At 36.3% G+C, this 15,508-nt stretch overlaps 2 protein-coding genes and 2 long non-coding RNA genes across 5 annotated transcripts; 3 read left to right on the top strand and 1 right to left on the bottom strand.

Moving 5' to 3' along the window:
* Positions 1-5,055, top strand: LOC108453430 (E3 ubiquitin-protein ligase UPL5-like). Of its 2 annotated transcripts, none has more exons than XM_017751528.2 (3): positions 1-2,081; positions 3,443-4,032; positions 4,648-5,055. In XM_017751528.2, the coding sequence occupies exons 1-3, from the start codon at positions 290-292 to the stop codon at positions 4,909-4,911; spliced, it is 2,646 nt and encodes an 881-aa protein (XP_017607017.2). In that variant the 5' UTR covers positions 1-289; the 3' UTR covers positions 4,912-5,055. The 2 variants fall into 2 exon arrangements, with proteins under 2 accessions (XP_017607017.2, XP_017607018.2); XM_017751529.2 differs by having other exon boundaries at positions 33-2,081; positions 4,631-5,055.
* A 62-nt stretch (positions 5,056-5,117) lies between these two features.
* Positions 5,118-6,236, bottom strand: LOC108453431 (uncharacterized). Its single transcript, XR_001866556.2, has 2 exons — positions 5,985-6,236; positions 5,118-5,707 (listed from the first exon to the last, which is right to left on the bottom strand). It is a non-coding gene; the product is annotated as an uncharacterized LOC108453431 (long non-coding RNA).
* Positions 6,237-9,569: 3,333 nt separating this feature from the next.
* LOC128293351 (uncharacterized) lies at positions 9,570-10,515 on the top strand. The gene is made up of 2 exons (XR_008283537.1): positions 9,570-9,849; positions 10,486-10,515. It is a non-coding gene; the product is annotated as an uncharacterized LOC128293351 (long non-coding RNA).
* Positions 10,516-11,521: 1,006 nt separating this feature from the next.
* LOC108450070 (rho GDP-dissociation inhibitor 1-like) lies at positions 11,522-14,143 on the top strand. Its single transcript, XM_017747515.2, has 5 exons — positions 11,522-12,449; positions 12,559-12,625; positions 13,040-13,258; positions 13,360-13,484; positions 13,798-14,143. Exons 1-5 carry the CDS (start codon positions 12,174-12,176, stop codon positions 13,870-13,872), a joined length of 762 nt encoding a protein of 253 aa, XP_017603004.1. The 5' UTR covers positions 11,522-12,173; the 3' UTR covers positions 13,873-14,143.
* The last annotated feature ends 1,365 nt before the right edge of the window (positions 14,144-15,508 follow it).

The raw sequence follows: 15,508 nt of genomic DNA, 5'->3' as shown, positions 1-15,508 counted from the left end.
ATAAATACGAAAAATAAATAAAAAATAGCATAAGATTTATTAGTTAATAGTGTTTGTTGCGCTGCTTAGGTGACGACACCACAGGCCTCGCGCGAGTGTGTAAAACTTGGATCCTTTGCCTACAAGTTCTTTCCTTATATTTTGTATTTTCCATAGGGTTTTCCATCTCTATTCCTTTGAGGGGTTTTCCAATTTCAAGCTTTTGTTTTTTCTTTTTTGATGTTTGTGTCGGCTTCTTGATTATCTGCTTCCCCCCAACCATACCAGGCTGGGGGCTCTCTACCCTCCAATGTCTCTCTTCCCATCCCCAGCCGTTGATCAATTCTCCAACGGCTACGATCATCGCCTTTCCTCCAAGCGCAAGTTCGACGATTATGCCCTTGCTTTCGACGGCGACCAAGACTTCGAGGCTCCCTTAGTCCCTGTTAGAATGCGAAAAGACGATCACCATCACCCGATCGCAGCCGTGTCCAAAGCCCCACCTTTCGCCTTCCCTGCTTCTCTCATCGATTGCCGCCCTTCCTCTTCCGATGCTTCGTCGTCTTCCGCCTCTTCTTCCTCCACACGCCTCCAATTCTTTGTCCGGATGTTCTCGGGGGGCAAGACCATGGTAGTCACGGCTAATTCGGAGGACACCGTGAAATCCCTACACGAACGGATTCATGTGATGACAGGAATTCCAGTATTCGAACAACGGTTAATTTATCATGGGAAACAGCTACAGTGGGAACAATCCCTAGCAGACTGCCACATCGAAAACGATGCCGGTCTCCAACTCGTCGGCCGTATGCGATCCACTGACCACCCGCAAACCTGGCAAGTCATGGACGACTTGGTCTCCCTTATTTCCTCCCTTTGCCGAGGACAAACGGTCCATTCCCCAACCCAAAGCATCAAAGGTTGCTTGGACAAATTCTTCACAATTGCTCACAAGGACAACGGCAAGGTTGCTTCTGCTGACTTGCAGATATTTATGGTATCTTCGGCTCCTGCCGCTTTGGTAATGCTTTATATTTCTCCTATTGACGGTAATAAGCAGTGTGCAAATAGTTCAATAAGAGATTTCTTAACATCATGTAGGATGGACTTACCAAAAGAGCTGCATTCTTATTGTGCACCAATAGCATTAGAGTTTTGCAAGTTACTACGGAAGGTTGTTAATGAGGATAGTTTGTATGCTTGGTGTCGAAGTACACTGAGCGTGTTGCTTGAAAGTGTTAGCAGTTCTATGGGTTTAATGCGGGCAAAGGTTAAAGGCTTTACCGTGCCGGAGATTTTTCCCTTTTTTAATGAGTTGGTTAGTCATTTATCTGAGGAGTTGGATTCTAGTTTGTATTCAACCACTAGTGAGGGACCATCATCGAGTCATTTCCGGGAATTCGTAGCATTCTTGAACCCTTTGAAGTCTGCCATTATTGAGCAGGTGGAGTCCCGAATTCCGATATCAATTGATTACCATCCTCTCTATAGGGATGAGATTAGGAATCTTCATATCATATTTGATAAATTGTTGCATCAAATGAAAAATTGCCTTATCAGAGTGGAGGAAAGCCTTGTGGCAAGAGGAAGCAATGGCGATGAATTTGTTCATTCAGGTTGGTCCCTGTATCTTTCCATTTTGAAGGAACTAAATGGCATCTCAAAACTTTATCAAGGTGCTGAAGAAAAGTTTTGGATGGTTTTGAGGAATATGAAGGCTTCTTTGTGTGCCTTAATAATTAGATTCTCCAGGCGAGATGATGATAATCAATGGCTACTTGAGCACAAGGATGTTACCAATTTTGAATCCAGGAGGCATTTGGTCATGATGATGTTTCCTGAGGTAAAAGATGACTATGAGGAATTGCATGAGATGCTGATTGACAGGTCTCAGTTATTGGCTGAATCATTTGAATACATTGCTCGTGTGGACTCTGAATCACTTCATGCTGGTCTGTTCATGGAATTCAAAAATGAAGAAGCCACTGGCCCTGGTGTACTGAGGGAGTGGTTTTTATTGGTATGCCAAGCTATATTCAATCCGGAGAATGCCCTTTTCTTGCCTTGTGCTTATGATCGTAGAAGATTTTTTCCTAATCCTGGTAATCTTCCTCTAAAATTCTGAACTTACTTTCAGTTAGTGAAGAATTTTTACTGCTCTCTTTATCTGTCATTTTTCTGTGTTGGTGTTCTCTTGTTTGTCTGTAAATATGGATTGAGGTAGTAGAAAGGTAAAATTCTTGAGGACTGTCTTCGCATTTTGTACTGGTTAAATTATGTCACATGCAGTGCAGGCTCTAGCAAATTAAAAGCAAAAGTACCTATCCATGTCAGTTGTCAATTATCATGCTTCAAAGAAAGAAACAGTGCATCAAAATTTTGTTTAGCAGAATGTGAAAACAAGTGAATACTATTTACAGTGTACTTTCTAGGTATCCTTAATGACATAAAGAGAGATTCTCATGGTCCTAGTAAGTGTTGAGTTCAAAGCATACCTGAATTGTTGGCCTATGTTTTCTTACCCATTTTTCTTCCTTCTCTTGCTTTTGGCAAGTGAGACCTATGATTTATTTCCAATCTTTATTGTTTCTTCTGCTCAGACCCTGAGTATGAATTTCAATTGATGAGTCATTGAAGGGTTTTTAGATCTCTAGTTTTCATTGGTTTTGGGCTGCTTTTAAGAAACAGTTGTTTCCTTTCCAACCTAAGCATGATATTCTATGTAGACCAAATGAGGCTTTGTATTTCACTTTACTGTTGTAAGCTTCATGTTTTGTTTGTCTGCATTGGTCATTCTATGTAATTTACTCCAAATATATTGCATGCCTGGTAATACAAGATGTGTCTGGCACATTGGATATGGCACCTTACATGTTACACCATCTCAACCTGCCCAAAGGCAGTATATGTTATTATATGCTATGAAACAAAGACAATAGCCAATTAGTAGCTTGAGTTTTGAGTTGAGAAAGAGGAACAATAGAAAAGACAATAGCCCATTAGTCGCTTGAGTTTTGAGTTGAGGAACAGGAACAATAGAAAGGGCGGTGAGGGGAGAGAATCCAAAATGAAGTAAGCAGAGAAAGTAAGGCTTTGAATCTGGTTGTGAACAAGAATTTGAGAGAGCTTAACCGAGAGGACTACTTTAATTCTTTTTGAGATTTATGTGATTGTCGGCCAACCTCACAAGATGAAACATGTTTGCTTCTCCGTTATATTATTTTATTGACATCAAGACCTTGATTCATTTTTTTGAGTGTTGCCATCGAAACCAGATTCTGTTTGTTGCTTGTTTGAGAAAATTCATGGAACTAGGTTCCTTTTGAAATGTTCTCTATTATTAATTATTTTCTTATATTTTTAAGCAGTCTTTGAAGACCCTGTGATACTTCATAAGTTGCATGGATTTCCCTCTACTCTGGCGCAAGTGTATGCTTACTTATTTATTTTCTTCTATATGCAGCATCTAGGATGGATCCTTTGCACCTCGAGTATTTCAGTTTTGCTGGACGCGTGATTGCATTGGCATTGATGCATAAAGTGCAAGTGGGTATTGTCTTTGATCGTGTATTTTTCTTACAACTGGCTGGCATGGATATATCTTTGGAAGATATACGAGAGGCAGATCCATGCTTGTATAGCAGTTGCAAGAAGGTTCTGGAGATGGATGCTGAGTTTATTGATTCAGATGCTTTAGGGCTGACGTTTGTTAGAGAAGTTGAGGAGTTAGGATCCAGGAGAGTTGTGGAACTATGCGCTGGTGGGAAAAGCATTGTAGTAAATAGCAGGAATAGACAGGAATATGTTAATCTTCTTATTCGTGATCGCTTTTCAACATCTACTTCTGAACAGGTAGACTATTTTTCCCAAGGTTTCGGCCATATTCTTTCTAACCCAAGGCTCCAGAAGATCTTTTTCCAAAGTTTAGAGCTTGAGGACCTTGATCGGATGTTGTATGGCAGCGAAAGTCCCATTTGTGTTGATGATTGGAAAGCACATACTGAGTACAATGGCTACAAAGAAAGTGATCCTCAAATAACCTGGTTCTGGGAGGTATGGACATATAGGAATGTGTTCTAATCACACATGGTCTTGGTATCTATGTTTTCTTTAAAATCTAATTCTGTATTGTTAATTTTCATTCTGCTTGTCACATATATGCAGTTATTTTGAAAAATGAGCGTATGGAACAAGGGTGAATGTTGTTAAATTGATTGTCAATATGCTACAACTAATTAGCAAATTGCAACCATTGTCTTTACCTCTGTCCTGTCTCTTTTTGATAAGCTTAATTGCTGCAAATCACAACCTGGATTTTATTTTATATATTTTATTAGATACTTACAGCTTATAGACAAAAAGTTGAACTGCATTAGAACAGTGATTGAGAGACTACCTCAGAAGCAAGGATATGTCCAGAATGTTCTTGATTTATAGTAACTGACTGTTAATGCCCAAGAAGTTGTATCAGCCTCGAAAAGAGTTCTTGATATAACTAGTTGAGGTTAAGGCAGTGATGAAACTGTTTTAAGATGGTTTGTTTATGTTAGTAACATATCAATAGATAAAAGGCAATGATTGTTGTAGTACTTGGCTTGATGAACTCATATGCTTTTACTATTTTTTCTGCCTAATAATTTACTTTCGAAAGTTGAAAAAAATTTGCAGATTGTTAGAGAAATGTCAGCAGATCAAAGGAAGCAACTTCTTTTCTTCTGGACCTCAGTGAAGTATCTACCTGTTGAAGGTTTCCGGTGTTTAGCTTCCCGGCTTTATATTTATAAGACGTCGGAGCCGTACGATTATCTTCCTTCCTCTCATACCTGCTTTTACCGGATATGTTTCCCACCATATCCCTCCGTGGGTGAAATGCGAAAACGTCTTAATGTTATTACTCAAGAACATATTAGGTGCAGCTTTGGCACCTGGTAAAAACACTTTAGTTATATTTCGCTTTTTGGTGGGGGCTAAAAATCGGGTTTTAACTGCACAGATAAATTTGTACAGGATATAGGATAAAATATTATGCTATATAAGAAGACGGTGTAGTTTAATTGTCGTTTTCCCTTCAAGAAATGTCGTTATCTTCTTCTGGACTCAACTATTTAAGTACAGGTATGATATAAATTATCTGAGAATTTTGTAAATATGATGAAACAAAAATGTACCTTTATGCAAAACATAATAGAGATCACATATCCTATATCACACTATATCAAACTCTCTTGGAACCCAAACAATATAAATCATACAAAAGCATCAGCATGGTATGTGTGTTGACCCTCGACCCAAATTAACACCATATAGAACCAAAAACACTAAATCATAATAATAAACAAATAACAGAGGCACTAGGACTGTGATGCACCCTGTAAGATAAAAGCTTCTTCTTAATTATGGTGGCTCTCTATTCCTGAGCCTTATCAACAACAGGAACCTGTTCGTTCTGCTTTGTCAGCCTTTTCCTCTTCTGCTGGTGCTTCCACCGTATCTCTACTGCAACTGTTTCTGGCTTCACCTCTGTAGTCTCTTCTTTGGTATCATCTGGCTTCTATTCCTCATCAGCATTGGCTTCTTTGGTATCAACTTCAACCGGAGCTTCGCTTTCCTCTGCAACTACAACAGGGGCATCTGTTTCTGCTTCCTCTACTTCCGTGGCCGCTGGCTTCTCAACCTGGGTTACCTCTGGTGTCTCCTTCTCTGGCAATGCTGTTGCAGTTGATTGAACCTGGAAGGAAGGCCCCAAAAATCATTTTAAGATATTAATGTTGTTCTAACTGAACCAAACAAAGTTCATCATCGCGTAATTTCGTTCATTTAGTAGGACCATGGATATTGTTAATTGTTAAACATAGGATGTTGAAATAAAAGAAGACCGATCCTTTTGGTTTTGCCAAAGATTCAATATGCAGCTACCCAGGCTCCTACATTACTTACTAAACAACAAAGTTGTTCAATGGTAACGAAAACAAGATGAATATTAATTCTAAACAAAATTTCATTACCTCAACACTGGCCATTGGTATGGAATACAAAGGAAAGCACAAGAGCAAGATATTAAGAAGTGTTTGGAGGGAAGTGAATAAGAGAGGTATTTATAGGATGTAAATGGCTGGCTTTAATAATTTAAATTATTCGAGGATATTAGAGAGAGAAAAAGGGATGGATGAACATGGCAAATTGACACACCTCGTGTCACTCACACTTTAAAGAATTTGAATCATGGTTCGATGTTGTAACTAGTAGTATTGCATGTTATATATTTATTTCGTGATGAACATACCTGCCTTTACTTCAAGCACAAATAGTTTAAATAATTAATTCTTCATGCATACACAGTAATGAAAAGAAGAGAGAGGGTAGGGATGAAGGTCAAATTAATGTTTAGCTTTTGAGTATAATTAAAAGCAGGGTGTTTCACTTTCACTTTCCAATTCCTTATATAAATTCCATTGACAATTGAGGAATAAAGGAGCAATGATAAGATTGATGTATCTGTATACATGGTAATGGACAGAAGCCAATTGCCAAACAAAGAAGGGAAAAAGGAAAAGGCAAGAACGAAGTGAGTGTAGGGCGGTGGCAAAGCAACAAGAAAGGGTCCACTCTCCATTTGCATTTTTAAGATTTGATTGATAATTCAGTTCCTGCCCTTTCGCTTTCAGAAGATGCAATGTTCTGCTAATCATGTGAATGATGATGTATCTCTATGGATCGGATTTTGGCCACGCATCATCACAATCATTCCTTCCTATAAACCCACAATTTTCTAAATCTCCACAAAATGTTTAGTTATGTCCCTTTTACTACATGTTACTATTATTTTATGCTACACCTCCATATTAATTTAAATTTTCCGACTTACATTCTCTTAAAATTAAAATTATATATCATTGTTATTAGTATTTATCATACATTTATATTATACATATGTTGCTTTTGATATATTATATATGTTATAATAGTGTATGCATAATATATATTGATACCTATAACTGAATTTGTGTTATAAGCTATGTACTTTAATTTACTTGAAAAATAATTAAATAATTATGCTTTTTATATAAAGTCAGTCATATTATATGATGATATTTTTGTTTTTTCATATTTGTTATACATCACTAGTCACCGACCCGGATCTCTTTCTCGAATCCTAAAAGGGATCTGGGTCTTCGACCTGCAACCTGGATAGGTTCCACCAGAAGATTAAGTGCAAAGCGGGCCACGAAGAGAACAATAAGGTGAGTTTGAGGATCCTGCTCGCAAAGCGAGCTTGTGGACCCAACTCGCAACATAAGGCCACCACCTCAGCTCGCATACACCTAGGGAGTTCGCAGAAAGGGCCGTGTGCCCCGTAAGCCACCGCCTCAGTCCCAGGAACAGAAAGGATCGCATGCTCCGTAGACACGTGCCCAGCAAACCTAGAGTTCATAGAGAATGTTAATACTAGAGGCAGCGGGGTCAAGACAAAATAGTGGGACCCTATCATGAACTATAATAGCACCTATAACAACATGTATAAATACTCAAACATTCCTATCAATAACACATGAGAATATCTTACTCAACAATTGGTGCGCTGAGCTTAGACAGACTTCCGATCATCAGATTTTTTTCGAGTTCGATTGAATTTTCTTCAGTTTTTGAAGCAAATGGCTCACCCATGTGAAATTTTCCCCTTCAACTCTTCATCGGGACAAGCAAGAGCGTTAGGTTCCAGTGACCAACACAACAAAACATATTTATTCGCCAGATGGTTCACCGATAGACCAGAAAACCTCGACAACATGATTTATTAGGGAGCTTCTGGTCATTTGGACTTGAATATTTCTACCAATCAAGGATTACCACTCCCTCTCAACCAAGAGCCACCTTCACAGTAGTTCTTGGCTCTCCAAGAACAAATGAAACTTATGAGGAAACAAATGGCCGCTTAGGAGGCTGCGGAATGCTGCATGAAAGATTTAGGGCTTTAGAGTTTTCCCCTTTTAAGAGGGATTTCTCTTCTCGCTCTTTGAAGATTCGTTTAATCGAGGAAAATCAATAATTCAGAAGCGAACAGATGGAAATGGTTCAGCTTTTAACGGTCATATACGCACACTCGATACCCGCACATGCCGTGGCAAAGCAATTGTTATGTATCATAGATCGTAACGTATTCAGGAATTTGCATTTAAACTTGACATGGTGGACCTAAGGGTTGCCACTTTATAATGCCCCTTAGGCCCACTAAGGGGGAGTAGATTGTTATACATCAGTAGTTACTGACCCGTATCTTAAAAGGGATTTGGGTCTTCGACCCGCGACCCGAATAGGTCCCACTAGAAGATTGAGTGCAAAACGGGCTACGAAGAGAACATCAAGACAAGTTCGCAATCCCAGCTCGCAACGCAAGGCCATCACCTCAACTCGCAAACACCCAGAAAGCTCACAGAAAGGGCCGCATGCCTCGCAAGCCACCTAGACACGCGTTCAACAAGTATGGAACCCACCCGTAGACGGACGTCCAAGAATAGAAAGGACCACTTGCCCCGTAAATACGTGCCCAGCAAGAGCTCGCAAAGAATGTCAATACTAGGGACTGAGAATGTCAATACTAGAGGTAATGGGGCCAAGACAAAATAATGGGACCCTATCATGAGTTGTAATAGCACCTACAAGAACATGTATAAATATCCAAACATTCCTAACAATAACACATGAGGAAATATTACTCAAAAATATTTTTATATAAAATCAATAAACATCTACGAGATTTAAACCTAAAACATTATAGTTTTACACTTTCAACTTTACTATTTCAACTAAAATTTCATTTAATTATTACATAAACTTTTAATAAATATATTCATATATGTTTTTTTCAACACATTAGTGTGTACCTACCATAATCCATTGATTATGAAATTTTATATTTGAGTTTAATTAAAGTATTAACAATTCAGTTGATGTCATAAATAATATAAATCAATAACTCTATTGAAAATTTACTAACTTTTTAAATATAATATATGCTAAATATAATTATGTCACATTAAAATAAATGTATATTATAATATTCATTTAATTATGTAAAGATTAATTAAATTTATCTAAAATAATTTAATTAATTAAGTTTCTCAATAATAAAATTTGTTTTAAAATATTTAAAATTTAAAATTTAAAATATTTAACTTAATTACTTTAATTTCAGAAAACGATATTTTATTATATTATATTATATATTATAGATTAAATTGTCTTACTCATAATAAAATTTTAAATTTAGCATTGGCAAATTAAAACTTATAGAACGTAAAAAGGTCATAGATTCGGATTTGGATAATGTATTTTCCCCGATCTCTATTTTCATTTCAAAAAAAAATGTGATTTTAATTATATCTGTTCTTTTTAACAAAAAAGTTTAAAATCCCTTATTGTCTCTCCTTAATTCATAAATAAGAAGATAATACGATTTAGCGCATTTGAACTCATATCTTTCCACATTATTAACAATGCTTATACAAATTAAGTTAAGATTCAATCGGTCTATTCTCATTTATTTTAAATCTGCAATAAATAGTAACTTTTTATTATTCACGTTTGAATGTATGATCCGAATAACCATCCCTATGAAATAGTAAAACCAGGCCCGTGAAAAGGCCGAAAGATAGAGAGAGCTTTCTAAACAGCTTGGGATCGCAAAATGCCCAAAACCATGGCGCAATTTCTAAACCTAAATCATCTCGGGTCATCGTTTTCGACCCGACCGCATTGGCTCCTAATCTCTCACGACGCAATCAAAGTGTTGATCTAATTGGAGCTCTCAATCTCAGTTGCGACGGCAGATTTTCTTGCCTTTTTCTTTTTCCCTCATACAATCACAGAGAGGTAACACCGGATTTCACACTTTTACCGACCTATATCTTATTTTATTTAATTCTTATGTGATTTCATGTTTGGCTGCAAAGAAATGAATAAAATAATTTGGCTGCTGATAGTTTTTATTATTGGAATGTGTAATCACAACTATAAACAATATAATTCAATGAACTTGGCAATGAATGTTCATTCTTTACGCAGGATTACTATTTTTTGTCGATATTGAGATAATTTGATGGTACATATCAACTTATTTTAATTAAAACAAGCACAGAAATTGTTTATGAAACTATACTGTAAGTTTTAGCCTTGGGCCCTTAGCTGCTTTTTATAACTTAATCATGTCGGATGTAGGACCATGAGAGTTGTTTCATCGTCATTCAAGCAATGATTCCCCTTGTTTTATTGTTAGAACTATGAATATTTCTGTTACAACCTATTTGCCATTCTTAAGATGACACCGATTACCAGGCTAAGCTCAATATCTGTGTGTTGCATCAAATTTAAGCAGGTTAGTTGTGTTCTTCATTATATCCATTATGATGACAGAACCACCTCCCTCAAATTTAAAAAAAGGCAATTTGTTGAAGAGTGCACAGTTTTGGAGAATAATGCATGTATTATTGAATCCCTTCATCAATGCAGGTTGTTAAATGAAATGAATGTTGTACAAAACAGAAAGAGATGGAAGAAACGTGCAGGAAGCATTAGTTTTGGTTTCTCCAACCACCTAATCACTAATCAATGATCAAAATCAAAAGAGCAGCAGCTAGACAGACAGAAAGACTGCCTGAAAATAATTACGAATTAGAAAATTGGGGTATATTTTCTGGATAATTGATTATTCTATGTCCCCGATATCATTAAATATCATATCAATTGTGGCGTAAATCAAGCATCAATTATCCAAGTAACAAGTTGAAAATGAAGATCTGTTTAAAGGGTGGAGTGCGAATGGATTTCTTTTTTCTGCCTCGAAACTGTTGCCCCCCCTATAATGAATGTCAGTAATTGAAATTGTAAACTGTGTGTGAAGCCATGAAAAAGACTTTGACAAGTTATGCCCAAAGGGGGTTGCAAGCTGCAAGTACGACATATAGTTCAGAACCACCCACTTGGAGACTCAAAACAAGTTAGAATTAGCGTACTCTCACTGCCCCCCTCCATATATGGTGTCGAGTAAGACAAAGGGTTGATAATAGCAGTCAGCTTAGGTTATTTAGCATATCATAAACGTTAAAATATACTTTTATTTTTGAAAATTCGGTGTTTTTATTTTTAAAATTTTAAAATTTAAGTTTAATTGTTAAAATATTTTAAAATTTAAAAATTATTTAATAACAATGTAATTAAAATAAATTGAATTTAATAAAATATTTTAAGAGTGTTAATAATTAAAAATTTAAAATTATGAAGATTATATATAGTTGTAAGCAAAAGCAAAGGAAAAAAAGGAAAGTAAAATCCTTAATTCCCTTAAACTAAGAAAAAGAAAGTAATTTTAAAAATTGTAATGTATAATTATTCTTTCATAATTTATTGAAATAAAATCATGAAAATTATATGCTTTCCTTAGGAAATTATATAATTTTCTTCCCTTAACCATGCTTTGATTTTCCCCTCTTTTACTTTCTTTTTCCTTAGTTTAGCGCGTAAACATCTTTCCTTTTCACCCTTTATTCCAATCATTAACATCAGTGTCTGAGGAAATGTGAAAAAGGCATATATATATTAAACAAAGGGGTGAGGCTGTCTAGGCTGTATATCTCTGCCTCCAAGTTTGTGTTCCCTGTTAAATAAGAGATTTTTAAAATCGAAAAGCCCCCCTCCTCGAATCGTGCTCTGCGTGGAAGCTAGTGCAGGAGTGAGTGACCTTCACGATCTCCCCAACTCTTCCTCCTCTCTCTTATATTTTTTTTTTCTTTTTTTGTTTCATTTTATGATGTTACATAGTATCTGACCGCCATCTCCTTTTGCTATTCGTTCCCTATATTTTCTTTTTTTCTTGGTGTCTTTTCTTGTTTGAAGGGTTATCCTATTCCTTCCTTGGTATTTGTTTTCCGTTTACTTTTCTGGGATTCTTTGACCCAATATACTTCTTTTAATACTAATATTATATATTTCTTTTTTTTTTTTTGAATTAGGTTTCCCTCATCTTTTGTTGTTTTCTTCTGAGATTCTTCCTAGTGTTTTTTTTTCTTTTTTTTTCTTTGGCTTATCTTTTCTGTTCTTTTGTGCTTTGGGGCAAACTCTGTTAGTTTCTACTATTGTATATATCTTCGGCGAGTGTGTTTAGTCTCTTTTTCTCTTTGTTCCTGTTTGATGGGCTGTTGATGTCTTTGGCGGTTGGTGAGAATCCAAGTCCCAAAACCATGGGGTTTGATAAGGAGGGGAGTGCTACTGATAGTGAAGCTTCAGAGACAAAAACACCATCAAAGATTCCTCCAAACGAAGATGCCGTTGACGGACATCATCCCCCTGGAATCAATAGAAAAGCAAGCGAGAGTTCTCTTTGTCCAACTGAAGACGAAGACGATGATGATGAAGAAGAGAGGGAGATTGAGTTAGGCCCGAAGTGCACCCTTAAAGAACAACTCGAAAAAGATAAGGTTCGTTCCTTTGTTCCATCTCTTCCTTCATATACTAATCTTTCTTTTTGTTTGAAACATTTTTAATGTTAAATCTTATCTGTATTTTGGTGGGAATTTGAGGGTTCAGGATGATGAGAGTTTGAGGAGGTGGAAGCAACAACTTCTTGGGACTGTGGATTTCGAGTCCGTTGGAGGTTTGACTTTCTCTTACTACATCTCTCTCTCTCTCTCTCTCTCTCTCTCTCTCTCTCTCTCTCGTCTTTCATTTTCTATTCTTTGAAACTTGAGGATTTCTTTCACTGTTGATGAAATTTACATTGTGTGTAAAATATCTGGAATATAATCCCTTGATCTCAAATGTTGCAATACTTGGTAGACCATTATTAAAAAGGTAAGAATGGGATGCAAGATCAATTTGTTTGCATATTGAATTTCAGCTTCTTTTAATGTAACTTTTTTGTTGGTGGACAGTTTATCTTAACATTGTAGGCGTAGAGTAAAGCTTCATACCTTCTTTTTGTCTATGATTTCATCAATGGTTTCCATGCTCTGTAACGTGTCCTTTCTTTGTATCCTGACATTTTCTTCTATTGTTTATGATGTTATAGAAAAGCTAGAACCTGAAGTGAAGATATTGAGCCTTGCGATCAAATCACATGGTAGACCTGATATGGTACTTCCAATTCCGGAGAACGGAAAGCCTAAAGGCTTGTGGTTTACCCTAAAAGAAGGAAGCAAATACAGCCTGCAATTCACTTTCCAAGTGAGCAACAACATTGTATCCGGCCTCAAGTACACTAATATGGTTTGGAAAACTGGTGTCAAGGGTAATTCCTCTTTCTCTTTCTCTGTTGTTCATATGGAAGAATTGTACCCTCTCATGTTAACCATTGGATTTGATATTCTTCACCATGAACTCTTGTACCAGTTGATAGCACGAAAGAGATGATCGGAACCTTCAGTCCCCAGGCAGAGCCTTACACACATGAAATTTGTGAAGAAACAACTCCATCTGGAATGTTTGCTAGAGGATCTTATTCAGCTAGAAGTAAGGTAAAATCAATGATAAAATAAAAAGCCATTTAAGCTTGCTCATTAATATCCATAGTGGTTTGTATGATTCTGGTTCTCTGTTGCTTTTATTACTTGATTTCTTGTTAGATGGTGTCTCCGAATTTACTGATAAACATCCCATTAATGAGTTGTCAGGATCCATGTGAAACAGGCTTTTGAGATTCAAATTTGTGGGTCATTCTCATGTTATAGATAATGAAATCATAGTTGAAATTTTGTACCATCTTGATAGTGTGCATTCATACGAAGGCTTACTGATATTGTTTCCATTACCCTATTTCTCTCCTTACAGTTTGTGGACGATGACAACAAGTGCTACTTGGAGATCAACTACACTTTCGATATCCGTAAAGAATGGCAATCGTAGACTACATACGAAGGAAACATTGTCAGCGAATTGGTTTGCTTTGTGTTCCATTGTTTGTCAAGTCTCCTTTAGGTGTGACCATAGTTCATTCATTTACTTTGTTCTTATTTTGCCACCCATATCCTGCTGTGTGAGAGTGAGACTAAGAATGATTTACACAATGGAGTTTAATCAATTAGCTTTCTGTTTTGCTCCGAGTCCGAGTTGCAGTTAGACATTCATTTCTTTAGGAATGGATTAATAAAAAAAAGTTAAAGCTTTTGCTTTTTAACCTTCCTTCACGGGAACCACGGCGTTAATCTTGCACTGTGTTAAGCTTTATTATATCTGCCATTCGGAGTAATTTGATCTGTAATGGAAAACAATGAAAAAGTTGAAAACTTTTGAAGGGGGGTTGTTACATAATTGTATGGTCTCTGTTGTTTTCCTTCACTGTGGAAAGTGAAAGTTAGCCAAAGCATGTGTAAACGCTTTGTCCCTTTAACTTTATTTGGTCCTTGTTCTATTTTTTTTTTTTTTTTTGTCACAAGCCAATTTACCTTGTTTCTTTCTGTCCCAATCAAAACCCACTATTAAATGACTGTTCACGATCCAGTTTTTGTATTTGGAAAATGGATTGAGATTCTAACTATGCTGAGATGTGCAATGTCTAAATTCTTTTTAGGGTTAAAGCACATTTTATATATTAAAACAAATGCTAGAACAAAAGAAAAGCATGCGAGGGAGACAAGTTAAACCAAAGTTTATTTTGTACACCCAAATTTATGTGTCTCGGCTTCTTGAGTACTAAAAATATCATACTTATTTAAGGAAAGGTAAATGAATATTTGAAGGAATTTTAAAAGCACTTAAGATAAAGCTATCTTAATCCTCTTATGAGTTACTTTATTAATCTTTTTTCTCGTTCAATGGAAGGATAAATTGAAAAAGAACGAACTGTGATTAATGTAATGTTGAACAAACATATTGAATTCAAATACATCAATTTTTATTTGAATCAAAGCCATGATAAAATTCTTGCCATGCCTAATTTTTCTTTAAAATTTTCTCCTAACGTAAGGAATGGAGAACAAGAAACTAGCTTTGCCATATCTAAGGCCCAAGTCTACGATGAAAACAGACCGGTCTATATGATAAATCCTCATCCACATGTATGAACACAAATATTTTTAAATATTGAAAGAGCCCCCCCACTATATTTGATCATATTTGCAGAGGACTTGACATGCATGTACGTGTTCTCTCTTTCTTCTTCCAGCTTAAGGGAAGGGCAAAGAGACTGAAAGCTACAAACATGGCAAGCTTGTGTTGTGATCAATTGGCATTTGCACTGATTATTACAATATATTTCCGTGATTAATACCCCAGAGTTGCGCCATTCCCAACGATTAGTTCCTTTTTCCTAGCATTTAAAGCTAAATATTGCAGTAGTTCCTAGAGTCGGATGTTACGTGATTAACACCATTCCATGCAATTTTAGTGGTGGAATTTGTTTTCATAAATCTTCAATTTTGAACAATCCATATCAAGAAAATAAGTATTGACCGTCGATTCCACTCTAGAAAAAACAATATTTTTAGTGACGGTCTCATGGATTAATCTCCATATCATACGTCCTTGACTTTTAAGGAGCTAG

The sequence above is a fragment of the Gossypium arboreum genome, chromosome 5 (assembly GCF_025698485.1).
Source record: "Gossypium arboreum isolate Shixiya-1 chromosome 5, ASM2569848v2, whole genome shotgun sequence".
Taxonomy (NCBI): Eukaryota; Viridiplantae; Streptophyta; class Magnoliopsida; order Malvales; family Malvaceae; genus Gossypium; species Gossypium arboreum.
This window is presented reverse-complemented; position numbering and strand designations above follow the sequence as displayed.

Coding starts and splice junctions, on each gene's coding strand:
- LOC108453430 (XM_017751528.2), top strand. CDS start 290: ATGTCTCTCTTCCCATCCCCAGCCGTTGATCAATTCTCCAACGGCTAC. Junction 2,082..3,442: donor AAGATTTTTTCCTAATCCTG/GTAATCTTCCTC, acceptor TTCTATATGCAG/CATCTAGGATGGATCCTTTG. Junction 4,033..4,647: donor AAATAACCTGGTTCTGGGAG/GTATGGACATAT, acceptor AAAAATTTGCAG/ATTGTTAGAGAAATGTCAGC.
- LOC108450070 (XM_017747515.2), top strand. CDS start 12,174: ATGTCTTTGGCGGTTGGTGAGAATCCAAGTCCCAAAACCATGGGGTTT. Junction 13,259..13,359: donor TTGGAAAACTGGTGTCAAGG/GTAATTCCTCTT, acceptor CTCTTGTACCAG/TTGATAGCACGAAAGAGATG. Junction 13,485..13,797: donor CTTATTCAGCTAGAAGTAAG/GTAAAATCAATG, acceptor CTCTCCTTACAG/TTTGTGGACGATGACAACAA.